Source organism: Vipera ursinii (genome assembly GCF_947247035.1).
Source record: "Vipera ursinii genome assembly, chromosome: 2".
Lineage (NCBI taxonomy): Eukaryota > Metazoa > Chordata > Lepidosauria > Squamata > Viperidae > Vipera > Vipera ursinii.
Window position 1 is genome coordinate 18,978,925 of NC_139513.1, and position 15,817 is coordinate 18,994,741.

The following is a 15,817-nucleotide window of genomic DNA, read 5'->3' on the forward strand; positions in this document are numbered from 1 at the left end:
GCGACGTCACGTGACGTCACTAGTTTGACATATCTGTGTCAACGCTGCAAAGGTTGGATGTTTTTGCTCTGACAATATAAGAGGCAGCCTTTTCCTTTAAACTGTTTTGCTTTGAATTAAATGAAGCTGGGGGGAGGAGAATGCTACCCCGGTTGTTTAAATTAGATAAGGAATGGCACACTAAAGAAACGGAAGGGAAGCTTTGCATGTTAAACTAATTGGAGAATGTGATTTATGACATAAATTAAGGGAGGGAATTGTTTTTGATACGATGTGTTCAGGGGAGGAAAATTCAGATTTTGGCATCCCATTCATGCTGTGCTGACATGTTATTCTCATTATATAGACTTTTTACAATAAACAATGTCTGAAGATTCTTTGAACTGTTTCATTAGTCAGAACCTTGACAGTCTGGCTAAGAGAGTGCTGTAAAGCACTATGGGACAGTATATAAGTCTAAGTGCAATTGCTGCTCTTTTGTTGAGGCTTATGTTCCAAAGTGTTTGGTAGGAAGTAAATCACTTGAAAATCTGCAGGGTTGGTGCAAAATCTAGGCTTAAAGTGGCCCAGTAAGTGACAATATGTCTACATGTTAGACAAGCTGCAGATATACTGGTCCTCATGCTGCATGCAAGCAATTCTGCACCTGTTTTGGCTTCATGAAACTGGAGAACATATTTCTGTCACCAGCAGTTGAATTCCATCTCCCAAACCCCTCCCGACTTTGAAAGATGGTTCACACTAGTCATAGCCAGCAATCTTAGACCCAACTGGTTATTTGCCCATAATGGCTAATTTGACATCAAATCAAGCCAGTTTATCACTTGCCTTTCAGCTTGTGGTCCAGATATTCTAGTATCATGCGTATCAGTTGAACGATGGTGAGGATAAGAGAGCCGAACGCTAACGACCCTATGTGGTATCTGTGGATAAATGATTTATTATAATTTATTTGATTTATTATATCCCACCTTTATTATGTGGCAAATACACCTAATGCTCCTTCTTCCTCCTGTTTCCCCCACAACAACAACCACCCTGTGAGGTGGGTTGGGCTTAAAGACTCAAGGTTACCCAGTTGGCTTTCATGGTTAAGGCGGGATTTGAACTCAAGTTCTCCTGCTTTCTAGCTTGATGCCTTAACCACTAGACCAAACGGGCTCTAAATCAGAAGAGATTGCATTTAAATGTTCCATAAGAAGGCAGAAAATGACACATTTGAGAAAACAAAACCAGAGGCAGAAGTATTCACATACAGGTAGTCCTCAACTTTCAACCAGATTTATTGATTTATAACCGGTGCTTGCACTTATGACAGTCCTAGTATTCCCAGGTCATCTGATCAAAATTTCGGCTCTTGGCAAGAGGCAAGTGTTTACCCTGGTTTCAGCATCCTGGGGTCCTGTGATCACCATTAGCAAGCTTCCCCCCGCTGGCTTTCGACAAGCAGAATCAATGGGGGAAGCTGGATTTGCTTAATGACCGCACAATTTACTTAACAATTGCAGGGATTCACTTAATAACTATGGCCAAAAAGGTCACAGAATCAGGGGCGACTCACTTTAACAACTGCCTGGCTTAGAAGTGGAAATTCTGGTGCCAATTGTGTTTATAAGTCAAAGACTATGTATATGTCTTTATCCTTATGATATGAACTCAGAATCCTCCAGATAGTATTGGATTCCAGTTCCTATTAGTCCTAATCACAACAGGGTTGAAAATTAATTCCAAACTTTCTGGTCAAACAAGGTTATCTTTAGATCCCTGATAGGGCATTGGACGCCAAAACAACTAGACGCAAGGACAGGTTTTTTCCCCTCATGCCATCACTCTGCTAAACACCTAATTCCCCCAGTGCTGTCTTATGCCTCTGGGATGTCAAATCACTTAGTAGAGACGAATTACTATTATCCTTCTCATATTTCCTATTGACTATTTCCTTAGCTCAGGGGTAGGCAACCTCGGCTCTTTTATGACTCACGGACTTCAACTCCCAGAATTCCTGAGTCAGCATAGCTGGCTCAGGAATTCTGGGAGTTGAAGTCCATGAGTCATAAAAGAGCCGAGGTTGCCTACCCCTGCCTTAGCTTATGACTATGACTTTGTTGTTTGTATCTTATGATTTATGATGATTGCTTTTGTTTAGTATCCTATTATGATTTAGGTTGATTGCTCATTTAGTCCCCTATGGCTATCACTGAGTGTTGTATCTTATGATTTATGATGATTGTATTTTATGATTATGATCATGATTTATCACTTGTTGCTTGTATGTACACTGAGAGCTTATGTACCAGAGACAAATTCCTTGTGTGTCCAATCACACCTGGCCAATAAAGAATATTCTATTCTATTCTATTCTATTCTATTCTATTCTATTCTATTCTATTCTATTCTATTCTATTCTATTCTATTCTATTCTATTCTATTCTATTCTATTCTATTCTATTATTTTTCTTTATATCTGTACTGTTATGTATTGGGCTCAATGGCAATACCAGGTGGGTTGCTGGAGCAGCTAACAGCTCTCCAGCAACCCAGACTACAAGTCTCCAGTGCTGCTATTGGCTGTCCCTAGGCAGCAATGGTTGCTTCAAACCTATTGGCTGCCACCTAGGGGCTAGACTATATATTGCGGTTGGTTACAGCCCAATTCTCAGTTAAGATCTTACAAGCAATAAACCATGAGTTTTCCTATACTCACTGGCCTCGTTTTTATTCCTGCGCCAAAGAACCCACTATACAACATGTACTATGCCCAAATTAAAATAAAATAACACCTCATCTTTAATGAAATATTGGCATTCTTGCATAGGATAAAACAATATTTTGCCACTTTTGAATATGACCTTGGGCTTATGGCACCAAGTATAGGTAATTTTTAAAATCTTGGAAGATTTACAAGGGGGATGATAAAGGATCATCTTCCAGTTTAGAACAAAAGATAGCCCAGAAATTGGTAATAGCTCAGTTTATTTTCCCACTGATTGGAGGCAGGGCAATACTTGTGCTTGATATTAGTAAAGGGAAGAAGGAATAACCTTGTGGAACAGGAAGAGAAATCTGAGCCTGGACCAGAATTGTAATATGTGAAGGCATCTCAGAAAAATTTCTCCCTAGTTCTCATGAAGATAAAGGGAAGGAGGGAGGGAAGCAACTTCAGACTTGTGAGATTCTGTTAGGGCGACCTTATAATAAAAGTAATATTTAGCAATCATAACTTTGGATCCCTTGTCTGGTCTATCATCACCACTGCCAAAGGGAAACTGGAGAAACTCCCACGGACATTGGGACATTCGAAAAAATGTGTGGGAATTTCCCCAAGTGGTCTCAAGAGCTCTCACAGAGAGCACTAATGGACCAGATGACCGCAAAGGAATACAATCCTTCCATAGCCCCTCCCCTCCCCCACCGCCATCCCAACTGATGAAGTTTCTTGGGTGAGAAACGAAACGTTTTGTTCTGCTTCCTCAAGAAAAGAAAAAAAAAGTCCAGCTGCCCTTTGGAAAAACGCTTTTGAGACAACTATGGCCTGGATGACTGAGAGTCTCCACAGACATTTCTCCCCATGCTACGCACCTTAATGTCCGGAGGAAGGCACTAGGCAAAGCACAGGCTGGGATATCTTGAGGCTTGCTGAAGGCCCAGTAATAGGAAGCAAAGGCTCCCGCAAGCACACACTGTCCCAGAGCAATGACAAAGTTGATACACCAAAGGAAGCCCACAACGTTGTAGATCTGAAGATTGAAGAGGTTGCGCTGGTAAAGCCCTTCATCGTTATATTTGTAGAAGATGCATTGGGTTATGCAAGGGTGACTGGCGGAGGCGTTGAAATCCTGAGAAAAGAAAGAACAAAACACGTACGATATAGCTCCTCTGTGACTTACGACCGCAATGGAGCCCCCAAATTTTGGTGGTTAAGTGAGATATTTTTTTGGGTTTTGCCTCATTTTACGACCTTTCTTGCTGTGGAAAATAACTGGAAGTAGCGAGGAAATTTAAAAATAAAAATATATATGCTTTTAGTATTATCATGTAATCGTATTTTATATTTTATAATAATCATTTTATAATCAATTGCCTGAGTAGATGCTTTGAGTAGATGGGGGAAAATACAGGCCTCAAATGGAGGGAGGAGGAGAACAGGAGTTACCATGGGGACCAGTGTGAGTCACCCTCTAGGAATTGTTTTTAAGTACCTTCTGGTGCCTGGTACCCCTGGCAGGTGTAGAAGATGGGAGACATCTCTCCTCTAGAATTGATAAGCATGTACATATATGGTTTGAGTAAACAGGATAGTAGGGGAGGGATCTTATTAGTATAATCTAAGCAAACAGGGGCAGAGATAATGTATTCTGTTTAGGTGCTTCTGATAGATTGTAACCTCCAAAGCCTAAGCCAATGGGGCCATGGGGGAGGGAATGGGGCATCGCGATAGGATGTATAATAATATGTGATTTTGGAATTTGGGGGTGTGGTTCAGTGCTTGGCTGCATTGTTTGCCTTCCTGAATCCACCACGCTTTGCAAACCGTTATTTTTTACACTTTGTTGTGAAGTCTAATAAACTTCTTTTCTGTTTGTAACTCAAACAGAGTGGATTTCAATTTGTGACTATTTTTGTGTCTAACATTGCCACAGTTCTTAAGTGAGCACAACCTGATACAATCCTTGGTTGTATAAAAACAGAGGCGTAAAATCAAAATCACATGAAGTATTAGTACTGCTGTCAGGACCCACCTCAATCCACATCTTAGGAAATAAGAACTCTTGGATGCAAGTTTAGTCCAAAAGGAAAATGTTTACTAGGATGGAATCGATTGTGGCAATACAAGACGGAATCTAACAAAGTTACATTTCAATCCTATATAAAGCATTCCCATTTCAGCCCCCTCCCCTCATCCATTTGGTCAGGCTCCCATCATTTACTTAGGTGTCAGGCCCTTCCATGTGAAAGGGAACTCTCCTTGGTTTTATTGTTATTGCTTCTTCCTTTTCAGTTGTAAATGAAGATGCGATCCAGATCTGTCTCTCCCCCTCCCTCCCCCAGATCAAACGTTTCCCTGTTGTTTGAAGATCACCTATTTCAATCTAAGTAACCGTCCTCTCCCCCCCCCCCTCGGAGAGATGGCAGAATCCCCAGAATAAGCACAATGTTCTACCTATCCATTTATGAAATGTGATATAAATGGATTCTGACAACTGCTTTATAAAACCCTAGTAAAACCACACCTGGAATACTGCATCCAGTTTTGGTCACCACACTGCAAAAAAAAGATGTAGAGACTTTGGAAAAAGTGCAGAGAAGAGCAATTAAGATGATTTAAGGGCCTGCAGACTAAAACATATGAAGAATGGTTGTAGGATTTGGGTTTGGCTAGTCTAGAGGACAAAAAAAAAGACTAGGGGTGACATGATAGCAGTGTTCCAATATTAGAGGGGCTGCCACAAAGAAGAGGGGGTCAAGCTATTCTCCAAAGCGCCTGAAAGCAGGACAAGAAACAGTGGAAACTAATCAAGGAGAGAAACAACCTGGAATTAAGGAAAAACTTCCTAACAGTGACAACAGTTAACCAGTGGAACAGCTTGACTTCAGAAGTGGTGGGCGCTTCATCACTGGAGGTCTTTAAGAAGAGACTGGACAGCCACTTGGCTGCTTGAGCAGGGGGTTGGTCTAGAAGCCCTCCAAAGTCCCTCCCAGCTCTATTCTCATTGACTGAATTACCCCAGTTGCTTAGTTAATAACACGGTTGTTAAGTGAAACTGGCTTCCCCATTGACTTTGCTTGTCAGAAGGTCGCAGGAGGGGATCACATGACCCCAGGACACTGCAACTGTCATAAATATGAGTCAGCTGCCAAGCGTCTGAATTATGATTATGTGACCATCGGGATGCTGCAATGGTCATAAGTGTGAGTCATAAGTCAATTTTTTCAGTGCTGTTATAACTTTGAATGGAATAATAATAATAATAATAATAATAATAATAATAATAATAATAATAATAATAATAATAATAATAATGTTGGAAGGGACCTTGGAGGTCTTCTAGTCCAACCCCCTGCTCAGGCAGGAAACCCTATACCAGGGGTAGGCAACCTTGGCTCTTTTATGACTCGGAGACTTCAACTCCCAGAATTCCTGAGCCAGCATGGCTCAGCATGGAAACCTCTCCCTTTCCCCTCAGCATGGCTGGCTCAGGATTTCTGGGAGTTGAAGTCCACAAGTCATATAAGAGCCAAGGTTGCTTACCCTTGCCCTATACCATTTCAGACAAATATACCAGTTCAGACAAATTGAACTGTTCTAAGTTGATGACTATTTGCACAAGAAATGCTCCTTGGTGGAGCAGTGGGCTAATGCCTCCTTAAGTAACACCAGCTGCCTGCAATTAGTGCAGGTTCGAGTCCCACCAGGCTCAAGGTTGACTCAGCCTTCCATCCTTCCCAGGTAGGTAAAATGAGGACCCAGATTGTTGGGGGCAAGAAGCTGACTTTGTAATAATGCCGCTTGGGGGGGGGGCGAAAGCCCTAATAAGCAGGCATATACATAGAATGAAGGCTATTGCTAAGCACATTGATTTGTGCTTTAGATTGTAAGCCGCCCTGAGTCTTAGGAGAAGGGCAGGATATAAATGGGATTAAAAAAAAACAAGAGAGGCATTTGAACAAGCTATTACACAGAGTTGCAGACTTCGTTTTAAATTCTGGCAGACCCAGTTAGTAAAAGTGACTTGACTTTCATTCTCTTTTTTTTGTTCAGTTGGTATCTTGTTCTTTCAGTGAAGCACAAGCTAACTTATCTCACTGAATTCTTGGGTGAAATGCAAGACAATAGAAGAAAATGCACCACACCTTGCCATTATGTACACAACTGAAGAAAGAAAAATCATAAACGCAGGAAGAAAACAAGATCTGAGGAACGAGCTTGATCAAATGCCGGATCTTAAATCCTGGAGTCTGGGTTCATTCATCTCCAACTGGCAACCACTTCCAAAGGCATAAGGGCTGAAATTTAGCATAGGAACTGGATAAGACTTCTGAATAAGAGTGCTGTTAGCACAGGAGCTAGATAAGAGGAGTGCAAACTGGATAAGAGCCGGATTGTGTACAAATTGGATTAAGAAGCTTATAGGGTCCAACCTTTAAAGCTCTTTATGGCATAGGTCCATACATCCGAGGAACCGTCACACCCAATAGAATTGACCCGTCAACTCACTTCAGCAGAAGAGGTCTAACTTTGGATCCCATATTATTCCAAAGAATTTCAACTGGTGGGGTCCAGGAGAAGAGTCTTTTCTGCTGTGGCCCCAACCCTCTGGAATATTCTCCCCCTGGAGGTGAGGTCAGTCCCCACTCTCCCGGTCTTCCAGAAAAGCCTTAAAACCTGCTGTTTGGTCTGGGGCCTTGACAGAAGCGCTCTGTGTTCGGGTGGCTGATGGGGTAGAGAGAAGATCCCCACCTCCGTGTCGCCTGTTGTCTTGGTTTTGTCAGGCAAACAGGATCATGACCGAATGGTGTTGCCGTTCAAAAGATTTATTGTTGAAGCTTATACACAAAAAACTTTAGTCAACTAAAGTTCAGTACTAAATTGGTACCAGATAAGGGCCAATGGAATCCCAGAGCGGTTAAACTGGAACCGTTTGTGGGAACATACTGACTCTAGCTAAGCTGATGACGCTTTTAACTCCGCCTTCCAGCACCGCCTACTCTTCTCCTACAGATTTTTAGTTTCCTGCTTAACCCTTTTCATTGTTTTGTATTATCTTTTTTACCTTTTCGTCAATTTGTAAGCTTCCCAGAGCTGCCGCAACAATGAGAGGGGTGGCTTCTAAAATAAATAAATGAATGAATGATGTCCATCTTTTTTTTTTAATCCCATTTATATCCTGCCCTTCTCTGAAGACTCAGGGCGGCTTACAATCTAAAGCACAAATCAATGTGCTTAGCAATGTGCCTGGCATTTAGTTTCCACTCTGGCTTATTTGCCGTAAGCCTGATTTTAGGGGCAAAAGAGAGCAGGCAGAACCAGAGGAGAAGCTGTTTGCAATGTAAAAACTTTGGATTACCCATTTCTGGTACAGGAAACATGAGGCTCACTTATCCAGAACTGAACTGATTTTAGGCAGCTCGTGAAATTTCTCTTCTGGAAGAACTCCGATCCACTCGGAGGCTCCAACTGGTACAGAATGCGGCCGCGAGAGTTGTCTTGGGAGTTTCCCGGTACTCCCATGTTACACCTTTGCTCCGCGAGCTGCATTGGTTACCAGTTGTCTTCCGGGTGAGGTTCAAGGTGTTGGTTACGATCTTTAAGGCCCTACATGGCATGGGTCCGGGTTACCTCAGGGACCACCTGCTGCCGGCATCGACTCCCCTCCGCCCTGTGCGTTCCCACAGAGAGGGCCTCCTCAGGGTGCCGCCAGTCAGGGAGTGTCGACTGGTGGCCCCCAGGGGGAGGGCCTTCTCTGTGGGGGCTCCGGCTTTATGGAATCAATTGCCGGTGGAGCTCCGGATGGCACCAGACCTTCGAACTTTCCGTCGGGGCCTGAAGACCCATCTGTTCGAATTAGCTGGTCTGGCCTGATGGTGGGATTCGGCTTTTAATTGTTTTTAATCTCTACTTCTGTTTTTAATTGGGCATGGATTTAATTCTTTTTAATTTTTGTATAGTGTTTCTTATGTATGCCCTGTGAACCGCCCTGAGTCCCACCAAGGAGAAGGGCGGTATATAAATCAAATAAACTATAAACTATAACTATTTTCTCCTGAACATTCTAAACTTTGAAAAAGTGGCGGTGTGGCCAAAAGGTAACCAATTCATTCATGAGATTATTTAACGTGCTTCCGTTCCGCTTAATACCAAAGCTTCATCATAAGAAAAACTGAGAGGTTCCCAAAGTACAACCATATTTTTCATCATACCCCAATGGCTAAAGGACTAGCCAAAATGGCTCTGAGGATCCAAGATACTTCGGTTCTGCCTCTGACCACTTACCAATGGCTTGCAACTTTCATTACCACGGAATTTTTCACAGCCTGGGGCAGTGTCATTTGTTGGGGTGACACGAAAAAGGGGCTCTCCAGAAGTAGAAAGATATCTTTGGAAATAGAAAACAGTCAAGGAAATTTTTGGAACAAAATATCCCCTTTTATCTTTCCCAATGTTGAATAGAACAGAACATTGACCCAGTGTGATTAGACACACAAGGAATGTGTCTCTGGTGTGTAATAGCAATAGTAATAGCACTTAAGACTTACATACCGCTTCACAGTGCTTTGCAGCCCTTTTTTAAATGGTTTACAGAATCAACATATGGCCCCCAACAATCTGGGTCCTTATTTTAGCAACCTTGGAAAGATGGAAGGCCAAATCAACTTTGAACTGGTGAGAATTAAACTGCTGGCAGTTGGCAGAGTTAGCCTGCTTTTAACAAACCTGTTTTCTTTGAAAACATTTTGCTTCTCATCTCAGAAGCTTCTTCAGCTCTGACTGGATGGTGGGGAATGGAAGGATTTATACTTCTTGCAGACAGCTGGTCATTTGCATTCTTTTAGAGAATCATTGAGGCCACCTGGAGGTTGCCTTCAGAAGTTATGGGTGCTCTATCACTGGAGGCTTTTAAAAAGAGACTGGACAACCATTTATCCGAAATGGTATAGGGTCTCCTGCTCCAGCAGGAGGCTGGACTAGAAGACCTCCAAGGTCCCTTCCATCTTTATTATTCTATGTTCTATAAAATTAATAATTAAAAATAATCAATAAATTAAAAATAAAACAAAAACAACCTCAAAGGTCTTTTTCTGCCATCAGTGTTCTATGTTTCATTAAGTGACTGGTCATAAATGGCAAGAGCAAGAGCACTTAGACTTATATACCGCTTCACAGTGCTTTACAGCCCTCTCTAAGCGGTTTACAGAGTCGGCATATTGCTCTCCCAACAATCCGGGTCCTCATTTTACCAACCTCAGAAGGATGGAAGGCTGAGTCAACCTTGAGCCAGTAAGAATTGAACTCCAGATTGTGGGCAGAATTAGCCTGCAATACTGCATTCTAACCACCGCACCACCACAGTTCACAGACTGACTGTAATAAGTTTATTTATTTATTTATTTTAATCCCATTTATATCCCGCCCTTCTTCGAAGACTCAGGGCGGCTTACAATCTAAAACTCAAGGTTCAAGGAGAGGCAGGATAGAAAGGTGTACTGCAACAGCTTTGTGTACAGAAGCAATCAAGGGAAAACAGGCCGCCAAAGAACACGGTGGCTGGACATCCTCAAAGCTAACACCAACTAGAGCAGGGGTGTCAAACTCAATTTCATTGAGGGCCGCATCAGCATTACGGTTGCCCTCAGGGGGCCGGGTGGGTATGGCCAGGGTGGGTGTGGCCTACTGGGTGGGTGTGGCTATAGTGGGTGTGGCCAACTGGGTGGGCGTGGCCAGCTCTACATCGTTCGCATCAAGGGTGCCTATGGGGGCCTGGGCAGGAGTGGGACAGATCTGAGGGTCTCTAGCAGAAGGAGGGTCTCTGGGCCAGGGCCAAAGCAGTGGGGGCCGTTCCCTCACTTTTTTCCAGGATGGCTTTGCGGGCCGCATGAAACCACTTCGCGGGCCGGATCCGGCCCCCGGGCCTTGTGTTTGACATGTCTGAACTAGAGCATCAACTCAAAACAGTAGCGCAAGATCGGAAGACATGGAGAGACCTGCCCCATAGAATCGCCAAGAATCGGACACAACCAAATGGATAACATCGTCATCGTGTACAGATATGGCATTGGCTGATTGTCCCACAGGAATGCAAGAAAAAGCCTCCCAGTGTCACTTTAGAGTGAGATGGGTGGCATATAAATTTAATAAATAAATAAAAGATTCACATCATCATCATCGGAAAGGATACAAAGCCGTCATGCCCCAATAGGCCACGCAGATCACGATTAAGATGAAAGTCAGCAGTGGGTAGACCAGGGTGGACATCATATATCCAATAGCTCTGGGGAAAAGAGACAACGGAGAACTATCAGTTCTTGGTTCCCACCCAGAATCTGAAACTACAATGGCACTAAAGCAGGCATGTCCAAAGTCCGGCCTGGGGGCCATTTGCGGCCCGGGGGGCGGTTTAATACGGCCCTCTAACAGCCCTCCCTGCTCTGTGTAAATGCGGCCCTCCCTTCTGATTGAGGGCGGCAAGCAGAAGACTGTCTGCCACAGGAGGGAGGGCGGTGAGAGGGCCGCATCGGAAGCCCGATCCTGACATCACCGCCCAAACTTGGAAGACGAGCGTAGGACAAGCGAGTTTGGAGTTGGAGAAGGCAAGCGAGGGAAGTAGGTCGGGTCATTGCTGGAGGCTCTTCAGCAGCCTCAAGGCGAGGCAAGGGGTGGGGGGTCCTTTCCACCAACATCTATCAGCCCATTTCTTCTGCGAAAGACTGGAGGGGCTGACCGGGCAAGGGAGCTGGCGCGCGGGGGGTGCAAGGCTCCTGCACGGAAGCTGGCTGTGGCGTTCTTTAGGGGAAAGGCGGCGGGGGGAGGGGGGCTTACAGAAATTGGGGAGAGCTGCTTTTTGGTTTCAAGAGAGGGGCCGCCCGCATTGGCGGAGGGGCGTGGTGCCTCTGGGCACGTGCAGAATGCCTTCCAGTCGTGGCCCAGGTAAGCCACGGCTCCGCTGGGCGGGGCAGGAGCGCCCCTCCTTCCCAGCGAGGCGCTGAGCCCGGTGCGGGCAGCGGAGGCTACCGGGGTGCGGCTAGCGGGTTGGGGCGTGCGACGCTGGTTCTTTCCTCCTCGGCAGGGAGGAAGGTGAGGCAGCGGCGGGGCAGGCCTGGCCTGGGAGAATCAGGGCGCGCTTTCTTCGCCGCCGGAGTTGCTCCGGCTCCGAAGCCCTCTGGCTCCCCTGGGCGAAGGCGACGTCCGGGGAAGGGCGGGGGGCTGCTGCGTGCTTTGGAGGGGAGGGAGGACACACCTCCAGATGGCCGTGCTTAGGGGGCCTCCTGGGAGCGACCCCCCCCACACACACATATGCCCAAGGGTATTTTCATGCAAGAATTTTGTACCTGTTCGAAAACAGCTCTGAATTTTGAGGTTGTTATAATGTTCGGAAAAATGTTCGGCCCTCCAGCATGTTCACTTCATCCAATCTGGCCCTCTTTGAAAAAAGTTTGGACACCCCTGCACTAAAGCATTGCAGGGCTCTACTTACCGGCTGGCTTCCTTGATGAGCGCGATGGCAATGAAGATCCGGTTGCGGAGGAACAGGAGACTAAGCAGCAAGATGGCTTCTGCCACACAGAGGACAATCACTGCAGGAGGGAGAGAGAAAGGAAACGGTTTAACTGTGCCCACCTCGAAAGAAGCTAGGAAGCTTCATATTTGATTAAATTGAATTTATGCGGCTGCCATCTCATCATAAAAATTCTGGCTGGCTAACCACATATTAAAAACTCAGTTCAAAATAGCACAAAGATAACCTTTAAAAACCTATAAAGACGCCCATGATTAAAAAAGATTATTAGCTCAAAAGCACAATCATACAGGTTCCCACAAGTTAACCATCCCTAAGCCCAAGACTTACAGGCTACCATCCAGGTCTCCTTGACACTTCCATAAGCGCTCAAGTTGGTGGTAAATCCGATGGTCTGTATAGTGGCTCCCTTTTTTTGGAGGATATCATACTCTGTGTAACAGTGGTAGATTCCTGGAAAGTGTGGGGGGGGGGGAGAAAAAGACTGATAGGAAAAAATACTAAACAAGAGCATTGTTCAAATCCCATTTCCCTCCCTCCACCATCTTGTTTCAGAAGAGTTCTTTCCCCATTTCAACCTTCTTTCCTCCAGCGACCAACCAGTGGTGTGATGTGCCTACAGGATGGCACTAAGACACCACATCTTGGTGATCGTTAAAGTGTCAGAATGGAAGACCTGGTGGTTCAGTGGTGCAAGTGCAGCATTTCAGGCAAACTCTGCCCACAGCCTGGAGTTTGATCCTAATGGAGCTCAAGGTTGATTCAGCCTTCCATCTTTCCAGATCAGTAAAATGAGGACCCAGATTGTTGGGGGCAATAGGCTGACTTTGTAAACCGCTTAGAGAGGGCTGTAAAGGACTGTGAGGCGGTATAAAAATCTTAAGTGCTATTGCTACTGTTATCATCACACTCCAGATGCTACTGAATTACAAGTTCCAGCATCCCTCACTGCTAGCCAAATGGACTGAGGGTGCAAGGACTGAATTGATCAACATCTGTATGGGTCACAGGTCACCCATACCAAGCTTGGCTGTTTGTTTACTACATTTACCTGCTACATATATTCAATGATGCTGGATGGCTTATGTTACTGTTATGCCACCTGGCAGATACACATATGAGTGAGAATCAATGTTCTGCAGTGGTCAATCAGCAGTAGAGTAGAGTAGAACAGAACAGAATAGAATCAGTAGGACAAAATATAATTCTGAGAACTGACCAAACTTTGGCCTAAATAGATTTCTGACCATCTAGGCCAGGGCTATCTAACTTTAAGACTTGTGGACTTCAACTCCCAGAATTCCTCAGCCAATCATGCTTAAAGTTTAAATTTGCCGAGTTTGGAGACCCCAATCTAGGCTAATATTATACCTTTTGTTATGGACATTTTTTTTCAAGGTTTGGACAGAAAGAAAGTTTTCCCCATCCTAAATATAAATGCCTATAATAGTGTTTCTCCACCTTGGGAACTTTAAAATGCGTGCACCTCAACTGCCGTAATTCATGCTGGCTGGGGAACTCTGGGAGATGATGTCTACTTGCATTTTAAATTTGCTAAGGTTACCCATTTGCCAAATGATTGAGGCGAATGGACCTGACTGGCTTAAAAAGGTTCACCAAACCGTTGTCCACTTTTATCTCCTGTGGTAGCACCCTTAACCTTTTCATCAATTTGGTGCAATATATTAAGACCTCTCGTTCAGCTACTTGCTGTCATTTTACTCACCGTACGCAATGATGGCTACTACTCCCACAATGAGAACCCATACCAGGATGCCAGCGATGTACCTCAGCAACAGGAGAAACAAGAGGCTCAGTAACATGGCAAGCAGGAGACCTCTGGGAAGAGAACATCATAAAAGAGAAAGGATGGGGTGGAGTGACTTTCTTCTCCACCTGTTCCGCTTGTAAAGCTTAATCTCTCTGTCTAATCCAGGGGTCTCCAAACTTGGCCCTTTTATGACTTGTGGACTTCAACTCCCAGAATTCCTCAGCCAGGCACGCTGGCTGAGGAATTCTGGGAGTTGAAGTCCACAAGTCATAAAAGGGCCAAGTTTGAAGACCCCTGGTCAAATCCCTTTTCTCCCTATTCCTGAGCAGTAGGAGAAACCCAAAACAGCTCTGAAGGATGTTCTCAGTTATGTTATGGGGTGGCCATGTTCCTTAAATGCCCACTTGACCAACAAAGTTAGAGCCAATCTTCCTGCCTTAAAGAAATGAGAAACTAAGACTCACAGCTCTGGCGGCAGTCATACCCCATAGCTTCAAGAATCGTGGTTCATTTGAATGTAATACACAAAGCCCTCTTGATTTCCTCAGCTCCAATGGACAACTTCCTCCTGCTGCGAGAAGTACTCACATGAGAATCCAAGACCATGTCCGTGTAAAATCCTCAAAGATCTTCACACTAATATCCTTCACACCAAGAGAACTTAGGAGTTGCCTATAAAGACAAGAAAGAAAATTGGAGATGTTATGTACTGGGCTTGTGGTACCTCACCACGTGCGTTGCTGGAGAACTAACGGTTCTCCAGCAACCCAGACAGGACGTCTCCGGTCCTGCAATTGGTCAACTTTGGGCGGCAAGCATGGGTTCAATCCGATTGGTTGCTACCAGAGGGTCTGGCTATATATTGTGGCGGGGTGCACCCAAGTTCTCAGTACAGTTCCAGCTTAATAAAAGAATGAGTTTCTCTGTACTCAGCTGTGTGTCTTCATTCCTGCTCATCAGAGCCCACAACATAATAGGAGACATTATAGAAGGGAATCCATACAGCCACTTTAATGTGCTTTCCTCCATTCCAGGGCAAAAATATGTCAACACAGTTTGTTAGATCTACATAACCATTCTCTTCTCTGCCTCAGTAGCTGTGGCTTTGTCTATTTACTGCTGGATAGGTTAAGGTGCAGCAATCCCCTATTTTTTGCAAGTATAAACTCCAGCAGTACAGTACTTCCATCCTTATGTAAGTTACACAAAGTTTGCAGAGCCCTTGGTGCTGAGCTTGGTTGTTTGCTTGTAGGCATTTTGTTACCTTAGGTAACATCATCAGGGCTAGTGAATGTGGGGTTTGTTTCCTGTTTATATACAATAGCTTGCCCTTCCAGTGTTGGTGAAGAAGTGGTTTTTTTCTTGGAAGTTCCTTGACTATTATTTTCTACTTGATGTTTGTCTGGTGTTAATCCCTGCTTATCTGGGTGTTGGTTGCTAGATATGATATATCCTGGTCTTTTTGTTTCCTTCTTAGCTTTTTAATGCCTCTTTTGAATGGTGTGTAAATGTAATTTAGTACCTCTATGTATCTACTGATGGCTGATTTGTCTGAAATCATACCCCTACCACCCTGGCAAAGCAAGCTACCGTATATAAACAGGGAGCCAGCCCCTGTACTCAATAGTACTGATGATGTTACCTCGTTGAATAATGAAATGTCTGCAAGAAGACAACCAAGCTCAGAGAGGACCCCACAGTTCAACCTTGAGCTACATCAATTCTCTTCTATTGGAAACAGGGAGTTTGCTACAGAATTGTCTCTTGTTACATTTTGCATGGCCAGCTCAACCACATGGCATTAAACCACATA

General features: G+C 44.5%; 1 protein-coding gene across 1 annotated transcript in view; it reads right to left on the reverse strand.

Annotated features, from left to right (window-relative positions):
* Positions 1-15,817, reverse strand: part of SLC44A4 (solute carrier family 44 member 4) — a 67,654-nt gene that overhangs the window by 8,724 nt on the left and 43,113 nt on the right. Inside the window, exons 9-16 of the mRNA XM_083355645.1 lie at positions 14,593-14,676; positions 13,960-14,072; positions 12,564-12,686; positions 12,192-12,291; positions 10,896-10,988; positions 8,993-9,095; positions 3,580-3,836; positions 829-923 (exon numbers count right to left, since the gene is read on the reverse strand). Coding sequence (XP_083211771.1) covers positions 829-923; positions 3,580-3,836; positions 8,993-9,095; positions 10,896-10,988; positions 12,192-12,291; positions 12,564-12,686; positions 13,960-14,072; positions 14,593-14,676 — 968 coding nt within the window. The remainder of the gene's footprint in view (positions 1-828; positions 924-3,579; positions 3,837-8,992; positions 9,096-10,895; positions 10,989-12,191; positions 12,292-12,563; positions 12,687-13,959; positions 14,073-14,592; positions 14,677-15,817) is intronic.